Source organism: Cricetulus griseus, chromosome 5 (assembly GCF_003668045.3).
Source record: "Cricetulus griseus strain 17A/GY chromosome 5, alternate assembly CriGri-PICRH-1.0, whole genome shotgun sequence".
NCBI lineage: Eukaryota > Metazoa > Chordata > Mammalia > Rodentia > Cricetidae > Cricetulus > Cricetulus griseus.
The window spans coordinates 18,499,640-18,523,951 of record NC_048598.1 but is presented as its reverse complement, the minus strand read 5'-3'; the positions used below and the strand labels follow the sequence as shown (position 1 = coordinate 18,523,951).

At 38.1% G+C, this 24,312-nt stretch overlaps 1 protein-coding gene across 2 annotated transcripts in view; it reads right to left on the bottom strand.

Annotated features, from left to right (window-relative positions):
• Rgs7 (regulator of G protein signaling 7) overlaps nt 1-24,312 on the bottom strand; it is a 372,764-nt gene that overhangs the window by 46,343 nt on the left and 302,109 nt on the right. For both annotated transcript variants that reach the window (XM_027418903.2, XM_027418904.2), the window contains exons 7-9: nt 8,238-8,302; nt 7,255-7,331; nt 7,070-7,151 (exon numbers count right to left, since the gene is read on the bottom strand). In XM_027418903.2, coding sequence (XP_027274704.1) covers nt 7,070-7,151; nt 7,255-7,331; nt 8,238-8,302 — 224 coding nt within the window. The remainder of the gene's footprint in view (nt 1-7,069; nt 7,152-7,254; nt 7,332-8,237; nt 8,303-24,312) is intronic.

Below are 24,312 nucleotides of genomic sequence, written 5' to 3'. Positions count from 1 at the left end.
CTGGGACCCTCAATTGAAGAGGCCTCTGTGGTCATCTTCTTTCAATCACCATCAATTCAAGACTATCATTTCTGATGACTGTCACTTCAGGTGATTTGACAGACACGTCATGAGACATCTTGAAGCATAACAATCTAAGAAGTCACTCCTGGACTTAAGAGCATCAGAAGCTACATAAAGTAGTCACCCAATCCTATTTGCTGTCTCTTGCTGCTGCATTTGGGGGTATTTTAATATGCAGCAGCATACAGATGACAGACATATTCAAATTCTAAATGTTAACTCTAGATCTCCCAATTTCCAAAAATTTCTTCCCTGAGAACTTTTCTACACTCCCTGATGCCCTCTGTGTCTTCTTGTCATCTCAAAGCATTAATACTGACTGGGGAGAGGGCTCAGTGTGTATATTAGTGACATTTCTAGTTGCTGTGATAAAAGGCTCAATAAAAGAGGTTTAAAGAAGGAAGCTTTTATTTATCTCTCAGTCTGTGGGCATGTATAGTCCTTTTTGGTGAGGAAGCCTGTGGGACAGGGAACTTGAAGCAGCTAGTCACATGGTCTTGGCATTCAGGAAGAAGAAAATAATCCATGATGTTATTTCTTGAGAAATGATATCTCTTACATATTCATAGCTCTTCCTATATCAATTAAATGAATCAAGGTAATCCCTTAAAACCAGGCCCAGAAGTTAACCTAATCTAGATGTTCTCTCACAGGTGTGTCTGTTGGCTTGTCTCCTAGGTGATTTCATATGCTATCAGATTGAAAATCAACAATAATCTCCACGGTGAGTAAAGCACTCACAGCAAGCATGAGGACCCCAGTTCAGAACCCCACATAAAAACTGGGCATGGTGGCACACATCTATAACCCAGTATTGGGAGCCAGAGACAGGCAGAACCTAGAGCCTTGTTGGCAGTTCATCCAAAAAACCAAACAGTAGATTCCTTTAGAGACCTTGTCTCAAAAAACCTACAGTGAAGGGGCAACAGAGAAAGGCATCTAGTGTTGATACCTGATCCCTTGGCTTTCACACTGGTGTGCATGGGAGAGAATAGTGGTGTGCAAACATAAATATCACACACACTTGCACTCAGAGACAGAGAGAGAGAGAGAGAGAGAGAGAGAGAGAGAGAGAGAGAGAGAGAGAGAGAATAAGTGAATGGATTATGGAATGAATGAATAAATTCATCAAAGAATCACTACTAAGGCAACTTCAGCTACCACATACAGCACAATAACTATGTGCCTGGTAAATCCTAAGCCATCAGTGCTATATGCTCTCGGTATACTGGGAGGCAGCTATTTTCCACACTTCAAAGGGTGAATCTGAGACTTGGAGGCATTTAGTAAACTTTCACGAAAGAAGGGATTTGGTAATTGAGCCAAACCATTGTAGCTGTATTTGCATATCCTGAATAGTGTCCTATATAAAATAGGAACCGTGGCACTTGTTCCCTCCAAGTTCCAGTATTTGACACAGGGAAAGAGCAAATGGAAAGGAGATTGGGGGGAGAGTAGAAGTGAGAAATTTTATGCAATCCATTATTTATGAGTTTAGCTTGTGAGAAAACGTTGCTCTCTCTCTCCTCCCCTTTTCACCTTATATCTCTATACTAGAGGGAATTGAGTTCCTTTTCCCTCCCTCCTTTATTCCCTTTCTCAATCCTTCTGCCCTTCCTCCTCCACCTCTTCCTCCTCCATTCTCCTCCATTTTGGAAGACAGTGTTGAGACACCGCCGCACTATATAGCACAGACTCCCCCCTGCCTCAGACCCACAAGTACTGAGATTACAGGCATGTACCTCCACACCTGACTGATTACACAAAACTTCTCTACATCATGCACAGACAGTCAAAAAAACACCAGTACTGCCATAGTTTATAGTAAAACTGTTGCTACTGATGCCATAATTAATGCTAATGCAAACCAGTTTCACTTCCAAACAAGCATATCTAAACTCTTAAATCAATATGAAGAAAAACTGATACAGAGAAAGTTCAGTACTTTCTTCTGGAGTTCTGGGGATGTAAGACAGGAAGGAGAAAGATCCATGACATTCCAAATGGATAACATTCCTCCCTGACCTGCCATCCCCAAAGATTTTCCATCTCTATTGTAATGAATTTCAAAATTGATTCTGTACCCCAAACAGGCTTTGAACTCTGGCCCTGCTGCTACTATTGGTAAGGTCTTTGTCTAGTTTTACATTTGGTTGCCATGGCCTTGTACCCAGTCAGATCCAAGGTGAATTCACTTCCCAGCCCTTGGCCAATGCCACCTTTCCATCCTTTTCTTTAATTCCTCAGACCCTAAACTGACACTGGCTTGTCCCTACAAATGATGCGTTTACTATGACAAATTTTAAAATAAGTGCAATGTAGAATGTAAATGAGGTCTCCATCAAATGCATGTGTGACTTAGCAAACATTAGGCATGGAAAGTTTAAGGCAATAAACAATTTTCACTGCTTTGTAATTAGCATTTGTTTAACTTGAATTCAGGAAGTACTGAAAACATGCTGTCTTTATTTTGATTATTTGACAGAAATGTATTTCTACTTCTTTACTTATGGAGTCTTTGTTGACTATCTATCATAATTCAACTCCAAAATAACATCAAGGGCCAGAAAGGTCAACTAATTCTTACTAGTTCACTGTTGGAAGGACCTCCCAAAACGACTTTGCTCATCCTCCACCTGGTGAGTGCTTTCTTCCCCTGTGTTCCCTAACCAGCATTTCTAATGCGCTCTTCCTACTTTGTATAGTTTAGTACCAGGAGAGTTTTATTTTCCAGCAATTTCCACATTGATCATATGAATCCACCATGAAGAAAAGGAATAAACCTGAACCCCAAAACCAAGAACACAGATCCTGGCTTGGATTGGGTATATGTGCCTGGGTATGCATGAGTGTGTGTGTGTGTGTGTGCGTGCGTGCGTGCGTGCGTGTGCGTGTGTGTGTGTGTGTGTGTGTGTGTGTGTGTGTGTGTGTGTGTGTGTGTGTGTGTGTGTGTGTGTGTGTGCATGTGTGTGTGTGTGTGTATGTGTGTGTGTGTGTGTGTGCATGTGTGTGTGTGTGTGTGTGTGTGTGTGTGTGTGTGTGTGTGTGTGTGTGTGTGTGTGTGTACTTGTTTGTTTTGTTGCTTTCCCATTCAACTGCTTGCCTTAAATCCAAATCACCTACACTCTTTTCAAAACATGGTCTCCTGAATGTTGCAGAAAGCTACAAAATGGATTTTCTTCAGCATTTTAAATCTTTGACTTTACAAACCCTAACTTATCAATAGTGATTTTCAATGTATTAGGGCTTGGATGGGCTGAGAGTGTAGTTCAGCAATAATGTCTTATCCATGGCAAGACCTTAGGTTAAAGCACCACTGCAAAAATAAAGTAAAATAAAGCTCCTTATAACATCAGCTATACAACAGAAACCAAATACCACATTATCTTCAATATAATAAAATCTAGTCTGTTTCTCCCACCGTGTTCTTGAGCTGTTTCTGAGAATTCTTGGCAAGTAGAGAGTCTGCCTCCTTGATTAAGCCTCAATTTAGTTTTTCCAGGGTAAACACTGACACACTTAGAGAAGCTAACTTTATTTTATAAGGGTATTAAATATAAGATACAGATTATTTTTCTAATCTGACTTAAGGATGACCTCATGGTTTAAAAAATCACATTAAAATCCTATTAGGTGTGTTTCCTACATTGCTAGGTTTTAATTCACAAACCGTATCATAACATCACATTAAGCCAGCTGTAAGTCTGTGAGATGCTGAGCTGCGGATGCTTTTTGCTCATCCTATTCCTGATTAAATAAATGGAACCAGATCAAAACAAGATCGGGCAGGTATAACCAAAGAAACAAATCCCCTCTGTTGGAAAAAAAAGCAGCTTTCTAATGACCAATACTAGATATATATTTTTATTAAAACATCAACAAACTGGGGAAGGGCTTAGCCCCTGTCCCAAATGATATGATAGACTTTGATGATCCACCATGGAAGGCCTCACCCTCCCTTGGGAACAGAAAGGGATGGGATGGGAGGTCAGTGGGGGGCATGGGAAGATGGAGGGAAAGGGATCTGGGATTGATATGTAAAATATGATTGTTTCTAATCTAAATAAAAAAGCATGAACAAACAACATTGTTCATATAACTCAATTTCCAGTTATTAAAACAAAGATATTTTTATATCTTATGAATGTAAATCATTCCAGGAAAATATAATTAATATTACTTAATGATCTGACATAGATTGTGTCTTACTACCATGAAGTAATGAGTATAGGACCTTTTAGTGTAGTAGAAATATCTATTATCTTTATGCTTTTAAGACCAAGTATCATGGATTTTCTTTTTCTTTGCTTCTTTTTCCTTCCTCCCTATTTTGATATTTAAAATTTTTTGCTTTTGAAACAGAATCTTATGCAGCCCAGGCCAACCTCTGGAGCCCATTGTGTAGTAGTAATGACCTTGAATTTTTAATTCTTTTACTTCCACCTCCTGAATCCTGAGATTACAGGCTTGTGCTGCCAGGCATGGTTTTTCAGTTCTGAGATTCAACCCAGGGTTTCTTCCATTTTAGGCCAGCACTCTACAGAAAGAACTACATTTATACTCTGTGTCATGTTGTTTCAGCTAGCTTTTTAAAAAGTTATAATAAGGCTGGGGAAGGTGGCACACATCTTTAATCCCAGCAGTGTGATGGCAGACATAGATGGATGGATCTCTTTGAGTTTGAGGCCAACCTGATCAATATAAAAAGTACCAGGCTACATGTATTAGCTACATGCATCCATCCTTTCCAAAGAAAAGATGAATAGGTAGACAGCAAAATTCCAGATGATAGAAGACTCTATGTAATTTATTCACTGTTTTCAAATACCATCTTTTTTCCATTCTTTTTGTAATTGTGAAAGTCCACTGCCATCCCTACTAATAAATGAAGAAGAGGAAGGTACAGTGATTTCCAAGAAGGTGCCACATCTCTGTGTCCATCCCTGGAAATGACTGTCATGTGAATACCACTCACCAAAGCACAAGGACAATACAAGTCTATTTTTATTTAGAAAACAGAATACAAAGACTAGCCTGTTGTCTCTATTAGGGGGATGGAGCCAATGACTTCAGGGTGGCATAAAAAAGAGTAAATTGGAGGGCATAATCAAACATGGAATTATGTTGCATTATGCAGAGGGTATTGGAATTAGCACCCTCTGCAGGCTCATGATTTCAATGTTTTCTTCCCAGCATCTGGGTGTTGTTTAGGGAAGTTGTGGAAGCTGGAAGAAGCGGAGTCCAGCTGGAGGAAGTAGGTGACCAAGAGAAAGTCCTTAAAGGAGTATCATCTATCACCACTTCCTTCCATGTGTGTTTCCTGGCCCACGTGAAGTGAATAAATCTCTTCTCTGATGTCATCCTCAACAGGATAGACTGAACCCTTTGAAGCCATGAATCCTTCCTCCCTTAGCTGGTCTGTGGAAATTCAGACATAGTGTTGTCAAGCAACTAATGCAGCAAGGTATCTCTAAAGTCTGCAGGCTGCTTTAAGGAAACAGAAATTCTGTTTCATAGCCTCATGAATTATGAGCATGATCTCATAATTCCTTCTTCACCACAAGTAATAAAAACTCCAAGAGTATTTTGAATAGAAAAGTCAGGTAACTCAATTCTTCTCTCTTGAGAGTTCAAATGACAACAAATTCAAAATAAAATCTGACAACTGCATTGCTGTCTGAATTGAAATACATATTCCTGTAAATACATCTCTGGATTCCTTCTATTTTTGTCTAACTCAGAAGGTAGTTGAGAGGAAAAATTTAAGGCATCTATAAGTCATTCATTGTGATTTCTTTTTCTTGCTGTGAACCTATTATTTCTTCTAGTAATGCCTATATAAATATTCTCTAGTGACCTGTCTGTATTTAAGGAAATTCACAAAAGAGAAAGATATCTTTTCAAAACAGAATGAAGCTAGACATGTGGTCTTTTGTTTGCTTTCATTATTAACTTATTATGCAAATTGTGTATGTATGTGCATGCATGAGCATGTGTGCATGCATGAACATGTGAAAGCAGGTTTCTAGAGAGGCCAGAAGAGGGCATTGGGGCTAGAGTTGTAGGCAGTTGTGTGTTACCCACCATGGGTAGCTGAAACCAGGTCCTCTGGAAGACAGCAATACAGGCTCATAACCACCAAGCCATTTCTCTAGCCCCTGGCTTGTTTCTTTAGAGAAAGGGGCTTGCTATGTATCCTAGGCTGGCCTTGAACTCAATACTGCTGACTGAATCTCCTGCGTGGATTACATGCACAGTAGATATGGTATCTTGTGAAGGTTTATAACCATGGTAAACACCTTCCACAAGTTTATTAGAGACACTCCATATTTGTTACAGTGAGGCACTTAGTTGACAATATTAGAGAGAAGAGCTAATTTCTTATATAGATTCAAAGTTGCATCATTAAAAGTATGAATTGATGGACTGGTGAGATAGTTCAGGGCATAAAGGCCTTCATCATCAAGCTTGATATGTGAGTTCAAACCCAGGACTCCACATGAAGAGGACAGACTCCCATGGTAAGTTTTTCTACACACACACATACACATACACACAAATGTAAAAAGAAAAATTCAGGAAGTGTGAATTGATTAAAATTTGATGATATTCTTATTTTCAAGAGACCCAATAGGCATTAATAAGTTATAAAGAAAAAATAAAGGCCAGCAATAACATTTTGATTCTAAGTTTGTCTATAAAGCCCCAAAAAGTAAACAGCAAGCATAATAAATACTGTCCTGTTAGAAGTGTGTTTTCCCCTTCAAGTATTGACAACAGCATCAGGCACCTGGGATGTCTATAGCGAGCTGGCTAGCCACATCAAGGGAAAATGTATCCTTTTTATAAATATACAGTGCATTAACTCTCATCTTATACAGAGGCAGCAATCTAATTCACCCAAACACTGGGACAGACTAGAGGGGATCATAGTCTGCTCCAGGGCACCCTTTCCTTCCAAACCTAAGACATGAGTTCATGGAAACATGCCTTCGAGCTTACTCACCACAGGCCTGTGGACGTCCCAGAATGCTCTCTCTTGACTATCAAGAATCTTCCTTTCAATTTTGTCTCTCTTCTTGTCCACTCTGTCAATGTGGTAAACATGAAGAGTTAGCAGGCTTAAGTGTGCTACCTCTGCACAGGAGGCCACACCTGAGCAAATCTCCCCACAGACTCACAAGGACTCACTTTGCTTGTGCTTCTGCTTGCATGAAAATGAACTCCCACTTCCTGGCAAACGCTCTCTGCAGCCTGGCCAGGCTCTCCTGAAAAAAACAAAACAAAACAAAAACATGGAACATCTGAGGAAAGTCTAGTGTTCCTTTCAGATTTTCTAAAGTATTACATGGCTCTGAATCTGAATCAACTGTGCTTCGTGACCTCGATTAATCACGGGGCTTGCAGGTCCTGTCTGGCTTCTAGCTTACCATGTAGCCAAAGGTGACTTTGAACTTCTCATCCTCTCACCTCTACCTCCCCAGTTTATGTAGTGCTGGGGATAGAAAACAGAACTTTGTGCATGCTGGGCAAGCACTTTACCTACCAGGCTACAGTCCCAGGCACCAGCCACTATCAATCACCTTACAGGACACACAGTTGTCAAGCACTGAATGTTCCTTTGTTTGTACTGAAGGCAAACTCACTGTGTCTTTCTGTGCTGTTCTATGGAGATGGGAAAGCAATGCCTTCCCACCACTGATCCAATCGGTTTGTTCAGGCCCTGAGAAGAGCCATGCATCCCAGTATCTACTTCTGCACAGGGCTCTGAATTAGTTATCACAACACAGCAATCATTAGAACAAGGTACACGAGACTGCCTTTATCTGATGGTGGTCATCAATCTGATAGTTCTGCTAAATCAGTCCCCAGTGTAAACAGTTTTGCATCCTCAGAGTTTGGACATTATCAATATAGTATTTATCTGCAATCTTTACAATTAAGTTACTTTAGATGTGTTTCTCTATACATTGAGTTTGTATTGTTTAGAATTCTATTGTCCTCAATGTCAGGGGAAAGAGAAAGCAAAGAGGGGGATCACCAAGGCACTGGGCTGTCAGATCCAAGGAAGCCTAGTTGTTTCAGGGATGCAGAAAGAACAGAGAACCCAGACATGGCCAAAGGCATGATTTCTCCTCATTTCATACCAGTCTATAAGCATCCTTGGTACTTACGGCTTCGTAATCTGCTAGTTCTAGCCTTGCCTTGTTTTGCATTGTTCTCTTGCAGAGGTAAACAGCTGAAAGGAAAAATGATATCATTTCTTGGCTGCTCATTAACACTGAAACACTAAATATAGAAAAACAGCACTGTGTCAAGATATTTATCATTTTCTCTCAAGTTTAATTTTCTATTGTTATCTCTTTCAGACAAAAATAAATAATGATAAAGGCACAAGTTTAAGATTCAAATCCTAGCATTTAAGAAGTCACAAATGGAATGTTAAGCAAGGACAGTTATTTATTGCTATTGAATTATGGTTGGCACAATTTTATCATCAACAATTAGTAAGGAAAAGTAAGATCTTTTCAAAGACGAATGGAACTTAAAATCTAGATAGAAATCATTTTGTAAAAGGTAATTGCAGGAAGAGGTGTCTGACTTGGGCACTTTGAATGATTTCTAGATTGTACTGTCAACTAGAAGGATGTAATCTCGAAGTTCTTGGATTCTTCGTTTCTTTATTTAGCAAGAGTCACTCAGTTGTTCTGTGCTAGGAGAGCAGAGCACTCACAGAAAATGTGCTTCCTCTCTACGGCATTTTCCTTAGTCTCTTTGGCCACCATGCAGGTTAGGGCAACAGGTTTATAGAACTGGAGGAGAGGATAGGGGTGGCAGAGCTGCCCCAATGCAAATTTTCAGATGTTTGAAATTATCTTGATGATTCTCATGAACATGTCAAGACAACCAGGTCTGCAGCTAGAGCCCCAATTCCCAGAATATCTCCTGCCACTGTTTTTCATTAAGTGTGAAACTTGGATCTCATGAAACCCAATTATATCAGTCTATATGCTGAATGAAATCACTTAGTGAGACTCATTAAATACTCACTTTTGTAAGGCTATCCCTGTGAAGATGTCTTATACATATGACCTTTGCACTTAAAAATATTTGCTTTGGTTTGAGATAAGGAAATACAGCTGCTATCAATCACTATGGCCTCACTAGCTAAGGACAGAGGAGACAAGAATGTGTAGCTCATGGGGCTCTGCATTTAGAAATGCAAAGACTAAACTTGTACTTGGAAAAAATATAACCCACGTGTGTGTGTGTGTGTGTGTGTGTGTGTGTGTGTGTGTGTGTGTGTTCCTGGGGTTTGGACCCACTCAGGGCTTTGTGTGTGATAGGCAAGTGCTCTGTCCTGAGCTATATCCCAGCCCTTAAGTTGAAATACATTTTTCTAAAGTAACTTCCTTGGAAATCATGTGAGGCAATTTTGATGACTTTGTTGCATAAAGCCAACAAACAGTTGAAAAGACACTCAATAGTAACTGAATAATGAAGGAATAGTATTTGGTTTAAACACATCTTGAAAATTTGGATGAGAAAAGCCCAGGTTTCTGAAACAGGTCTCTGAGTGAGGACTATTTAGAAAGGGAATGACAACAGGAGGTTATTTCTCTTAACTCTGGAATTCTCCACAGTGTGGAAGGCTCTTGCACAAATATTCATATCTGTGACAAAAATATTCAGAGTCATACTCCACCAGAGGATGGCCATGACACCTCTAGTTAAGGGGGAAGACAAGAATGTTGACTTCATAAGGACTAGAAATTCAAAAGCAAAATGTGCATTTGGAAAACATACAACACATAATCCAAATAATGGAAGTGGAACATATGGCCAGGAGGCTTCTCTGTTTCTTTTTAAATATTCTTTGAATGCTTATTTTATGGACTAACTTTTCGCTGTTCTTGAATTTAAAAAAATTAAACAGTTCCTACAATCTTGCTTCTCAAGCTTGGGCAGCCCAGAGAGTATTAAGTTATTGATGATTTCTATCTCCAGTTACAAACTCCACACAAGTTCCCAAGGTTGGTTTAAAGGTGAAGTCATCTCCGTGACTCCAGCTATTGCATAAAAGGAGTGTATGGGACTTTCTCTAGCTATCCCTCCTCTTTGCCACCAAGAACCATTGGCAGAGCCTCTAATACAGTGGTTCTCAACCTGTGGATGGTGACTCCTTTCTAGGTAGTTTATCAGATAGCCTGAATATCAGATATTTACATTAAGATTCATAACAGTAGCAAAATTATTGTCGTGAAGTAGCAACAAAATAATTTTATGGTTGAGGTCACTACAACATGAGGAACTGTATTAAAGGGTCACAGCATTAAGAAGGTTGAGAACTGCTTTTCTAATCTTTCTGGGGATGTAGAACAAGAGAGAAAGAAAAGGAAGAAAAGGCAGAGCAAATTTTCCAAGGTTACATATTTTTATTCTACCTGGTGCATAATTTGAATTTTATTACCCCAAATAAAAGGCAGAAAGTAGTAGACAACTTTAAATACCTATGTGTTCCATCAGACTTCATATAATTTATTGAGTTTATTGTATGTGCATTTACTTGTGGGCACACATGTATCAAGGTGCACACGCGTGCGCGCACGTGTGTGTGTGTGTGTGTGTGTGTGTGTGTGTGTGTGTGTGTGTAGGCTTGCACAGGCATGTGTGATGGTCACAGCACAACATGTGTGGGTCAGTTTCTCCTTCTACCTTGTGATTCTAGAGACTAAACTCACATTGTAGGCTTAGATGCTGGCCCGTTTGTCTGCTGAGCTGCCTTCCAGCCCATTCTGTTCACTTTTATTTTTATTTAAGTATGTGATTTGTGTTGTAGAGCTTGGTGCTTTGATAGACATTAAAACGTGGGAGTGCCATACCATACTCATTGCTCATCACATCACCTCACACATTCTGTCAGATAAGAATATTGAAAATCCACTCTTGCTGGGTGGTGGCGGCGCACGCTTTAATCCCAGCACTTGGGAGGCAGAGGCAGGTGGATCTCTGTAAATTGGAGGCCAACCTGGTCTACAAAGCGAGTTCCAGGACAGACTCCAAAGCTACAGAGAAAACTCTGTCTCGAAAACAAAAATAAAACAAAACAAAACAAACAAACAATCCACTCTTAGTGACCTTCAAACATACATACAAACTGTTTGCTGCATTTTATATGATAGAATTCTTAGTCTTACTCCTTCTAACTACAAAACAGAATTTGCCAGTGATTAATGATGGTAAACACCTTTCCACAGACCAGTTGGTCATTTCTTTGTCTTTCCTTAATCCAGGCACTTGCTCATTATTTAACTGAATTATTTGCTTTCTTAATTAACTGACATTGTGTTGATCTAGCTACTCTCTGGATTTGACAAAGGTTTGAAGCCCATGTTTTCTTCATGTCGCTTCTGTGGATTGTGGAAAATGCCCCCTATGCCATCATTGTCACAGGAACAGACAGGTCCTCATGTTCAGAAAAAATTGCCACAGAGGAGGTGATCAATATCTATCTGACAAGTAGAAGGAAGCATCGTGATCTATTGACCTTTTGAGGCTGTCATTATTTGCTTGCTTGTCTTGTTTGGTGATTCAGCTAGTGATGATATTTTATATTGGAGGATTTGACTTTTTCCAGTTAGATTTAAAACCGGTCTGCATGCTAGAAGTGAAAAATGAAAACTCACTATACATGCAGAAGTCGATTTCCCCCTATGCTTCTTGAATGAAGGTTATTTAACAATAAAGACGATATGTAGCATATTAATTATAGATTGTGTGTGTGTGAAGATATACATAGACTGAGCACCAGTGGTGCATGTATTACAGTTTGCTTTTCTATCTTAAACTAACATAATTGAAATTTACTGTGTTGTTTTATACAGGTACAACTTGTTTTCTATAACCACCATAGCCTGTCCTGTGAATAAAGAGTGAGTGTGTGTGTGTGTGTGTGTGTGTGTGTGTGTGTGTGTGTGTGTGTGTGTGATATTTGCTTAGCCATATTTCTATCATTAAAAATAAATAATTTGGAAGGGAGGGAGAAGGAACTGGGATTGTCATGTAATTCAATCTTGTTTGTAATTCAAATAAAAAATGAAAAAAATAAATAATTTGTGGCTGTATACATAATGATCCAATAAGGATTTTTCTTCACATATATTTGAAGTCTGTGGCAAATGGCACAGTTTGAATTTTGCAACAGTGCCACGCTTTTGTCCTCTCTCAAGGAATAATGAAATTTTTCCTCCTTTGGGTGTTTGCTAACTGTCTTGAGAGAGATGTCTTAAAGTCCAGTGGTTTCATTATCTTTCTATATCAGTTTTATTAAATTTCCAACATTTTCCTACTATGGATTTTATTACAACATATATCTATGGATTACCTTCACCAATTTAATATTTGTAATTTAATTTTTTCCATTTAATGTTTTGAATTTATTCAATATTACTACTGCTAATTTTGTCTTCCTGTTTGTTATATTATGTTTGGCTAGTAAATCTCTGTCTACCATTTTACTTATTTGTTTATTTAGTTAGTTTTTGAGACACAGTTTAACTATGTAAACCAATCTGGGCTCAAACCCTGTATGAATACCAGGCTCACCTCCTACTCACAGAGATTTCCCTGCCTCTGCCTCTAGAGAGCTGGAATTAAGGGTTATGTCACCATACCTATCTTGTCACCATTTGTTTAAACTGTGTTGCTTTACTTAAAAATCCAAATATTATAGTTATTCTTTTAAATATTTTCATTCTTAACTTTATTTTAGGGGAATGGATATTTTGCTTGCATGTATATGTCTGTGTACCTCATGTACGCCAGATGCCAGAGGAGTGCATCAGGTTCCTTGGAACTAGATTTACAGATGGTTGTGAACCTTCTTATGGGTGCTGGGAATCAAACTCAGGTCCTCTGGGAGAACAGGCAGTGCTCTTAGCCACTGAGCCACCTCTCCACTCCCTTTCCATTCTTTTAGTTGCATTTGGTATTCCTTTACTCACATCTTCCTTTCTCCCTCTCCTTCTTCCTTGCTTTGTTTATTTTCTGCTATTTGTTTCATGAGTGAGTTTTTCTTTAACTCCCACATTAGTATTTGGTAAGTAACAAAACTTGTTATCAGTCAACCTCACCTCCTCAAATAAAGGCTCAAATATTTACCTCCTTAAACTATAACCTCAGTAATTAAGTGCTAACTAATGCAATCCACCAGCCATGAGGAAAAAAAAAAGTTTATCCTCACTCTTTACAGTTTTCTAATATTTTAATGAATACAATTGATTTTGTACCATTAATTATCATTTCAAAATAAATCATAGTATTCATGTTTGATTTGAAAACTGTTTTTGATCCAGTTATTTTGGATCCTGGAGGGAAGGCAGAGAAAGATGTTGTCTTGGAAAATTAAACAGAAAACTGTCTTTTCACAGTGTAAATTTGTTTGATCCAATATACCTGAGCTTAGATTCTCTCAAAGCTCATGTCCATTACTGTTTAGGATTCCCAGATTGTTTCTGGTTTCCCTGTGTGTTTCCCACTTGTCTGAATGAAGAGACCATGTAGGTGACAGGGAACTGGAGAGCAGCACGGTGAGCCCCAGGCTTTCTGTCAGGTGCTCCCTGAAGCACACGCTCCATAGTTTCCTTCCATTTTTTTCAACCTCCTATTTTAAACTTGCTGCCTAACATCTAGGGCCCCCTGCTACCTGGAGAATTGAAGTCTGATCACAGACAAGACCTTCTGCTACAGTGCCACACTGAAGTCAAAGAATGTTTGAAAGGCAAGCAGGCTTTCTCTGCCCTCCTAGATCTCACTTGTGTTTCTAGCCCTGGTGTATGAACAGGAAATCCTTGATGCGGTTACTTGGCCTGGGTCCAATGCTCTAAAGCTGCCAGATTTCTTGGGAACAGCAACTTTAGTTGTATCCATAGGGTACTTTCCTAGCTCTAAGTCCCACTGACTCCATTCAAATGAGTGGTGCTCCACGACGTCTGTCATTCCCACTCCTCTCTTTGTGTCTGTCCTACTCACTGCCAGCTTTGCCTTTATTCATTTTAGTGGAAAGAAAGGAACGATTTTGTAAAACTCCTGGAAAGTGTAGTATGTCAGTCTGTTGTTGCTTCTTACATCCACTTTGAGACTCTAATACACCCTATGTCTAATGAAAATTCATGAGAAACATCAATGGTTTGGGAGTTTAAAAAATATATATACTGAAATTATCAGTAATGTAATTGCAAAGAAGGACATAGCTCCCCCTTTCAAGAATAGATTATCCCTGGAATTGTCGAGATGGCTCAGTGGGTAAAAGCTCTTGCTCAATCAAGCATATCTGGCCTTAACTACCTCTCAAAAGGCCTGTCTATTATGGGCTTTTAGCACCAGCACTGTAGGTGGAGATAGGAACCCAAGAGCTCACTGGCCAACCAGCTTATATCAAACTGCAAATGTCTAGTTCAGTGAGAAACTCTGTCTCAGGACAATAAGGCTTGTTGGTATAGAGGAAAACCCCTATCACACTGCTCTGACCCCTGCCTAAAGCCCACATACCAGCACACTAATATGTATATACCCTGAACATACAACACTCAAATTCTTATGCACAAAACTCAATTCTGTATGCCTGTGGATCTGAGATATTGTGAGACAGTCTCCATTTAAGAAAACAAAGCTAACAAAAGAACAGTGAACTCTTTTTCCTTTGTTGTCATTGGTATCCTTCTCCTCTCTCACTCATCTTTCTTTGTGGTATTTATTTATTAATGATACATTTAAACTTTTCAGAAATCTTTGTGCTGTGGGATGACTCCATGGATAATACTGATGACTGCCAGCACTTACAATCTGAGTTCTAGTCCTGGAGTCTACATGGAGGAAGGAGATAACCAGCTCCTGCAAGCTGTCCTCTGACTTCCACACATGGAATGACAATTGTGCCCTCCCATGTAAATTTCACAACAAAAAATAAAGTTTCATGAATTTTAACTAGCAGTCTTAGTACTTTCAAATGTAAGATTTAACTCCTTTTCTTCTTCCTCAAACCCTAAAGCAGCATGTTTTATGAATGAAAATGTTCATATAGACTCATAAGGAGTGGCACTATTGGGAGGTGTGGCTTTTTTGGGGGAAGCGTATCAATGGGAATGGGCTTTGAGGTGTCAGAAGCCCAAGCCTGACCCAGTAACACTCTCTCTTTCTGCTGCCTTAGGATCCAGATTAGACCTCTCTGCTCTTTCTTCAGTACCATGTGTGCCTGCATGCTGTTATGCTTCCCAACATGATAATAATGAACTAAACCTCTAAAACTGTAAGCCAGCCCCAATTAAATGATTTCCTTATTAAGTGTTGCTGCAGTAATTGTGTCTCTTCACAGCAACAGAAACCCTAACTAGGCCACAATCTCAACTCTTCCTTCAGTGACCTAGCTGGTTTCCCTAGCTCTCCTGAGTTCCCTAGTATATGTTCTCTATCTCTGACACTACTTTGCAGATTTACCCACATCCATATCAACTATTTAACATTCTGAACCAGTCTTTCAGTTTACCAAGTCATCACCTCCAATTACTCCAGCTTGTTCATTGAGGCTTTAATTGCAACATCTTCATTTTGCATTATTGCAAGACACACAGGATTGTTTCTCAAATCTTCCTGGAAACATTCCAGTGTTCTGTTTTCTGACATTTCCGGTTCTCTTTGCAACCATCTAATATGTAATTTAGATTGTTCCAATCTCCAATCCATGCCTCTTGTTGGCCTGTTCATCTTCCCTATGGCTTCATGTTTCATTGGGTGGTGTCTCATTTGTCACTGAGCTTGTCTATTTAGCATTTCAGGCTCTTCTCAATGTTCTGTGCAACCAGCTATTCAAACAATGTTCTGTAGCAATTCTGGGTTTTCCTTTTCCTAGTACCCCAAAAGGACTGCCAGTCAGAAACAAGTTTTTCTATTGGTTTAATGACTTGGTGACCAATGACTTCCTGCTTAGGTTTCTCACATGCTGGCAACTGTACTTCAGAAACGTTTCTCTCTCGGTTTCCTTACTGCTTTCTTAAGCAGATGGTATAGTTACAAGGACTTTACGTTGAAACCGCGTGTTGTCTCAACTCTCAGCAAAGCTCTTTGTCAACTGTGGTGCCAAGTTATGTTTCCTGTGGATGTCAGGGCACCGACCCCATCACCACTCTGGTCTTTCCCAACATTCAATCCAGTTTTCTCCAGACCTCTGGAGGCTTTCAGATGTAGTGTTTTCTCATTATTTCTGATATGGTGTGGCTACTTTTCTCTAAATTATGTGTTTTTACTGTACTTTAGCCTCCATTTTTCTGTGTGTCTGAAGATGCCATTGATTTCAGCTCTGAAAACTCATAAATATGGCCCAAGGACACCACTAGGACAATTTGCACTGCAGATCTTGTTCATTAAAAGGCTGGTCTCTTTCAGAGCACTGGCTCCCACCTTGCAAAGCTGGTCTCCAACAGAAACCATTTCAAGTGCAAATTGTATTAAAACAGTGGTTTGTTGTTGTTTTAACCAAGAGGTGAAGTCTGGCGCTGCTGATGAAAGGTGGAAAAAAATGGTTTTCTTTAAACTATGGAAAAATTACAAATTTGTACCATTCCATCCTGTTATGATGTATGAGTATGTGTTATAGAAACTTTACTGTAAGAAGCTGATTTTATTCTGATGTTCCCTAAACTTTAAAATAATATCTTAAATTTAAACTAGAAAAGATACTCTGTCTGGCTACTATTTTTTTATCTTTCATTTTCCCCAACCTATGCATTATTATATTTCTTTCCATATGTAATAGAAAGGATTTTTAATACTATGGTCTCATATATCTCAGGACTAGTCTTGAACTCCATATGAAGCCAAAGATAGCCTTGTATTTCTAATCCCCATGCCTTCAACTTTTCTATGAAACTGCTGCTCGAACCCCCACCCTGATATTTCTTCAAGCATGCTTTGCTGCTACTTTTTCTGTTTGCTCAAAGTATATAGTACCTATGTAGTACACACACACACACACACACACACACACACACACACACACACAGGCACATACACACTCATGTACACATGCACACACACACAAGATGAGGAGTAAAGATAAAGGCAAATTAATTTTCTGTGTAAGTTTGGAGTTAATCTATGTGCAGCCACAATTTGGTTGAAATAAATAATGTCATCTCTACTCTTAGCAAAATGACACTTAGTCTCTCTTTTTTCTTATCTCCCTTTCTTCTGAATTGCCCATAGGAAGTAAATGATCATAATCTACATTTTAGAAAATGTATATTCCATCTAAGGTCTCAACTGAGGATTGGAAGTGACATCTGGTAAGGAGCCCCAGGTCCTCTCTGTAACCTATGCACAGACATTGTTCTTTTTCCACTGGAAAATATACTTAAATCAGAGTCATGCTTTGGAAGCCTTTGCCAGCCTTACTCTTGTGTCACCCTCCAGGAAATCTAGCCAGAGGTACAGTGCTATAAATTAGAGAATAGCACGATGACCCCAGGGAACAATCTATTATCAGTTTCTTGTATTATAACAGCTTCAATCTGCCCAAAGCTTCACAAAGGAAGTGTCAGGATACTGGGACACCTTAGAAAAATATTTCTCAGCTCAAAGAGACAGCTCTTTGAAAAGAATCTAACATCACAAACTTAACAAGAAAGCAGCCTGGGCTAGCCATCTAACCAGCCCCTTAACAGAGTGCATTGGGTAACAATGAACGATACAGATACAATGGTGTGGTACACCTGATATGCTTAATATCCTTTGAACAATTGTAATCATTTAGCAAGTTTTAGAAAAACTTTACTGTGTGTCCTGCAAGGTACAGATCTGGGTGTCTTTCTAATTGCCCCATCTTTTAATGTCTTAAAATTGGCCAATGAGAGGTGTGGCTTTGGGCTGGTGGCCTTCAATACAGCTCCCCAAACACTCAGTGAGTTGGCCAGATGGGATGATTTCCCAGGTGTCCTGCAGCTCTGACTCTTAAGGATAGAGGAAGCCAGATTCTCCCTGACACAGACATTGAGATCATGGTAGCAGAAATGCAGGGTGGCACTGGACCAGTAGCTGAGAAGATACATCCAGTCCACAAGCAAAGGCAGAGAGAGAAAGAAATATGGAGATGGCTTCAACTTTTAGAATTTCAAAGCATGTCCCCAGTGACACACTGCCTCCAAAAGGCCGTACCTCTGAATCCTTCCCAAACAGTTCCACCATCAGGGGAGCAAGCACTAAAATATATGAGCCCATGGGGGGACTGGGAGGCTTCCTTTCAAAACCTTACCAGGGACCTCACATTGTTTCTCCCTCTTTAGTGTAAAATCAAAAGATTTCTTTCACTCAAAACATCATAGAAACAGTACCTTTTCTCTACCCTCAGTTTGCTGAACTTGAACATGTGAGTGGTCCTTTTCATTAAAGACTAGCTTTTCTGGAAAATCACTTGAGATTAAACGTTTGAACATCTCACTAAGTCAGAAGTGTCATTGTTTATACTGTGACCAGCATGAGTAGCAATTTTCCTTTAGTAAAATTGTAATGGCGATCAGAATGTTACTTGTATTTACCAGCTTATGAAAGTGAGGGATAAACTAATTATTATTTTGTCAGTCTTAAAGAGCCTATAGTAATGCACATAGACATTTTGTAAGTCTCTAGCATTCGTTCTATCCCTTCTTTGTTAGATTAGAACCTACCAAAACCAAAATATTTTTGTTCAATGTAGGACCCTCACCACGAATTAACCCAAAATTGTACCCATTGTACTATGCTTGAAATGGGTCCCTTGGTATTTTGGTTCAATAATTCATAAGAAAATGTGCTTTACTTGGCTCACCCAAGGAACTAGGCTTGGGAAAGTTTGTCAATCCACACAAACCTGGAATCCATGATTCACTACTTAAGATCTACAGAGAAGTCACTGTTCTGGGCTCTAAAGTGCCCTTACATTGAATTTGTTTCTTTCAGTTCACACAGAACAATGACAAGCAAATAGTCTAGACTATAACTGGAATGCGCAAAGTGAAGCTAGCTGGCTACTAAAACTTACCGAGGCCTCTACTTTATAAACTTGGCAGTATCATTTAGTTGCACTAATCTCAGAGGATATTTTATGCTTGCCCAGAGCATCATTCTGTTTTGGTCATGATTTTCAGAGAATAATGTTCACGGTTTTAAATTGAAAAGCAGTGTTCGTTTCCTGTCAATTAAGTTTGTTAAAGTCAATTGATTAATCCCACAGAACATAAAGAGCCATGTCTGCATAAGTGGCATTGCTGGGCTGTAAACTAGTAAGTTCACAAACGAAAAAGGTCATGTTATAGTCCAAGTGTGAGTTTCCGCAGTCCTCATTGTGAAGCAGACTCATCACTTCTAGTGTATATTCTGTACAATGTCACATTACTGATACCATCATTTCCTCTTCTATCTAAACCTTACTTGTAACCCCAGCATTTTGATTGACACAAAGGTGTCATACTCAGAAGAGTTTGAATTTCTGTCCTAAACTAAGTTATTGACAGAAAAATATCATCTGGACAGACTGCTTGTTAGGAATTTTTCTGTCTGGGCAATAACCTGAACATGTATGCCAAGTACACGTGTTACCTTGCTCTCTCTCTGCATGTCGAGACCTTCGGTGAAGGTTGTCTAATGGGTGTTTAGCTTTCTTCCATATGGAACTTAATGCTGTATTTTAGGAATTAACCCTCCCCCTTAAAAATCCATCATTCACTTGCTTATTTTTTCTTTCTTTCCCTCTTCCTTCTTTTCTGTTTTTCATCTCCTTAACAAATATTGGGAAATTGGCTCAAGCTCATTGTTGCCTTATTTCTTTCCCTCACAAATCCTCCAAATTTCCATTTACCTAAATTTCTCATCCTTTTTACCTTTCTGTGCAATCCAGCTGAGAAACAATCTGGCCCAGTGAATATTGGTCCTGTCCTTTGTTAATATCAGTGGATTAGAGCTTCTACACATCTACTTCTTAGCTTTTTCATCTATAGAGCATGACTAGTAACACTGTAAAGATATTTTGTGAGGGATAAAAATTAGATGATGTTTCTAAATGCCTGATGACAGTTGAAAGGGAATGCTCAAGCTCCTGCTATCAGTTAAAATGTAGTTAGACAATCAGAAATAACCATTCAAAATCAGACATAATGGGAAACCATCAGAAATAGAAAATCAAACTAATTTGTCTCCATAAAGCCAAATAGTCACTGGTCTTCAGTCTTTAATGTACACCTTGAAGAGTTAATCCTAAGCTCAACTGGTTGACAAAAACATCAAGAATTTATATTTAAAATCACTCTTATTGATAAGGGTAAGTCAGAACTACACCAAGAGAATAGTCAATCCCCAAACATACACACATTATATTAACATATGTGTATATATGACCTCGATGATGGAATACTATTTCTTGCTTAATATATAAATAAATAATGGATGTAAAGACAAAAGTAAAATTGATACTAGTTAGACATTTAAGACCTTAATGTATATTAGTATAAAACAGAAAATGTACTCCTTTCCTTTTAAAAGCTTTGCAGATAATTTGAAGTAAAAAGACATACTCACCAGAGAAGTAAAGAAGGAACCCAATGATTAGGTATTATTATGCCCAAGTCAGTGGGATGGTTTCTTATATAGAAAGACAAATAGCTATATGCTCTCAAGCTGGTAGATTGGAAATTTGTGCAACAATTTTTAATATAGCAATACATCTTTAGAGACCAGATTGTGAACTGGGGGGGCACAGTCAAAACACTAGTGGGATTTAAATATTTATTTTATTGATATCACACTTAAAAATAGTTCACTTTCCATTTGGATAAGTATTTGTGTCCTCAAGTTATAATGACACAAGTTCTATAGCCTATACATTTATACACTTTTGTAACATTCTTAAATGTAGATAGTCTTATATGTAGATATTTGAATAAGACTGAGAATCAGGTGCTTAAATATTTGTAAAATAAATCCCTAAAAGCCAGATAGACTATTTAACAACTGAAATTCTCACTGAGAAGTTTTGTGAAATGTCAAAAGCTTTTGTTAAGAAGAATTTACAAGTATAATTCCCATTCTTCAGATGGCATAAATATTTTAGTTCTTTTTAATAAATAGTCTTGATCATGAATAAGCTTTTACTATTATAAAAATAAGCCACATTTTTCTCCTTAAGGATGTATTTTCACTCTTGAATATATTTTATTAGCTCATGATGGATATTTATTTTACAAAATGAATTTTAATACTAATATTACCACTTATAACAAACAAAAAAGCAAAGAAGACATCTTATATGAAAATAGCTATAGGACAGTCCAATCTCTCTAGAAATTAGAATATTACCCTACTATATTTTTCCAAAATTGGAGATTTTTAAGTTGCCTAGGTTATTTGAAAGATAGTTGTATTGCAACACTAACTTTGCATGTGAGTTGTGGTATCTGATGGCAGCTGAAATGAGATCACAAGATGTGGTTCCTCTGTCTGCATAGTGTGTCTTTTTCATTTGCTACTTTAGCCTTTGGAATAGCATCATCTATAGACCCATTGCCCACTAGAATTGTAGAATTGTAAAATAGGGACCTCTGCTAAGCTGAGGACATTTACTAACCACCATATTTGGAAACAGCACAACATGAAAGGAACAAAAGGAAGTCCCTGGAAGATCTCTACCTAGTCCAAGGAAAGGCAGATATTAGTCCTCTTTAGTAAGCTGCTGCCTGCTCTTATTATTCCTGTGTTATATGTGTATCCCCTGAACTTCAAGAGTTGAGAAGATGATTAATCAATCAACTGTGGATAAAGCTTTCCTTTTCTTCTTCAATACTTGTTCCCTGGAGATTGTTTCATTTGTAATTTACCCCAAAGATACACTTCTACACAATGTTTTAAACAATGACAGTCTTCTTGAAGGTAATGGTTGAATTTCAGAAATGTCTAACGTCAGAAGGGGAATAGGACTGAAAGAAAGACATATGTCCGACCTGGAAGAAGAAAAAAGAAGAAGAAGAAGAAGAAGAAGAAGAAGAAGAAGAAGAAGAAGAAGAAGAAGAAGAAGAAGTTGCTTCTAGGGAAACTCAAGAACGCAAAAGGAGAGAGGTCTAAAACAATAACCAAAGGTCTAGACTACAAAACCCACAGCAGAAGAAAACAGTAAAATAATCACTTAGCTGGAAAGCATGACCTCTCGCACTGAACATGTATAGACTTAATTGCTTCTATTTAGAACAGCATGTTCTGTTTTCAAGAGAAAACTCTAAGGCATACTGAATGACAAAATCTGTTGAGAAACCCTGTGCATGAATGTTATTCAAAAACAGAATAGATGATACACTTTAGACATAAATCTAAAAACTATGATTAAAATACAAGTATTTTCATAGAAAAAGCTAGTAGTATGAAAGAACAAGTGAGACATGCAATCAGAGAGATGAGAATTCTAAGAAAAAAGAAAAGAAATAAAGAAAACCCAAGACTTTGAGGCCAGCATAATGGTACCAGTTGATAATGCCAATAGGAATGGGAAATTCCACATTGCCCTCAGCATGATTAAATAAACAAATGTGTGTGAGTGTGTACACATAATAGCAATAACTAAATAAGAGAAAATACATTTAGGAGTAAGACACAGGAAGAGTTGGTGTGTTTTCTTTTATAAGAGTGCCTTGTTCATGGTGTATCTTCATAGCAATACAATAGTGACCAAGATATCTACTGTAGATTTATTTCAATAACTGTAACATGGCAAATATTTATCAATTATTTTACTTTTAATATATCTGTATCTTTATACTTAAAAGTTTAATAACTCACTATTATCCTTCTAAAATCCATCAGAGCAGTAGTGACTGAAGCCTATTAATTTTTAAAAATCTGCTCACTAGAATACAGTTACAAGTACTACTAACACCTGGTTTTCTAAACAAACATAACATTAATGGATATTGAAAGCAATGGCCATGGATTGAGAGATTCTAGTGAGGAAGGAAAAGAAGAAGAGTGGATGCTTTGTCGAGACACTTTTAAAATGAGACTTGAATAATCAATATCAGCTAATGTCACTCAAATAAACTACAATGTTTGGTAGTTGGATAGGTTGATTTGAAAGCATTTCAATGTGACAAATCAAGAGTAAATAATTTCCAATTTTAAAAAATAGAATTCTTTCCCTGTCCCCATCATCTTCATCTAGAGCATCTCAAAACTGTAGATAACAGAATTATTAACGTATTAGGCTATATAAGGCACTGTTGTCAGCTATTCAAGATTCGATCCATAATTCTGAAGTCTTATAGACTATTAATTCATTTTTGTTTATCTGCCTGCTTTGAAGTTGTTTTATATTAGTCCATAAGTTTCCAGTCATCTCTCCCTCAAACACAAATGTTTGAACACAGTAAACTTTCTACCAATGGTAACTGATCAGTCTTATACCTGTTCCTTTAAAGAAAAATTATTGCTTAATGCAAATCAGTAATTATGTCAGTGTTGTTGCAATACTGTGCCAATAATAATTCTTTGTTTGGGCTGGCCCCTTAATACTCTCTAAGAAAAATGCCTTAGCTCTCCTTTATATCTTAACATCACTTTAGCATGGTTTTGGCAAGTGGAAGTTAGTCTTATGTAATTGTTTAATTCCACCAGGCATAATATCTATGTAAAGGTCTGAAAACCTCTACAGCATCCTAGAGAAATAGCAGAACTTCATTGAATATAATTGAGGCACAAGTCATTTTCCTCTCAGGTAATGGTCATGTTAGTTTTGGAATAGTTTTGTTGCTTGAAGGGCCTTATATAAGAATTCAATGTTCCTTCCTGCAAGTTGCCTGTGTTGGCATCAGAGCACAGCAGAGAGTTCTCCCTTCTATACATCACAGTCTTTCCATACCAAATCTTCATTGTTTTCCTTTTAGTGATATATTCATAGGTCTTTCAATTCAGGCTTTGGTTGTCATACTCATTTATATGATCAAATATTTACCAAAGATGGCCCCAGAACTACACACATCACCAGCTTCATTAAGATCACCAGAGGAAAAAAGTTCTCAGTAATCAAGATCAACAGTATTTGAAAATATGATTTCAAACAAGAAAAATGTTTTTAAAATGTCCATAGTGAATACTGTATCAAATATTTAAAGGCAAGGCTAGAGTATAGATGGACCAAATGAAGTGAGACCACTAGGACTCCTGTCTTTATAGGAAAGTTGTATT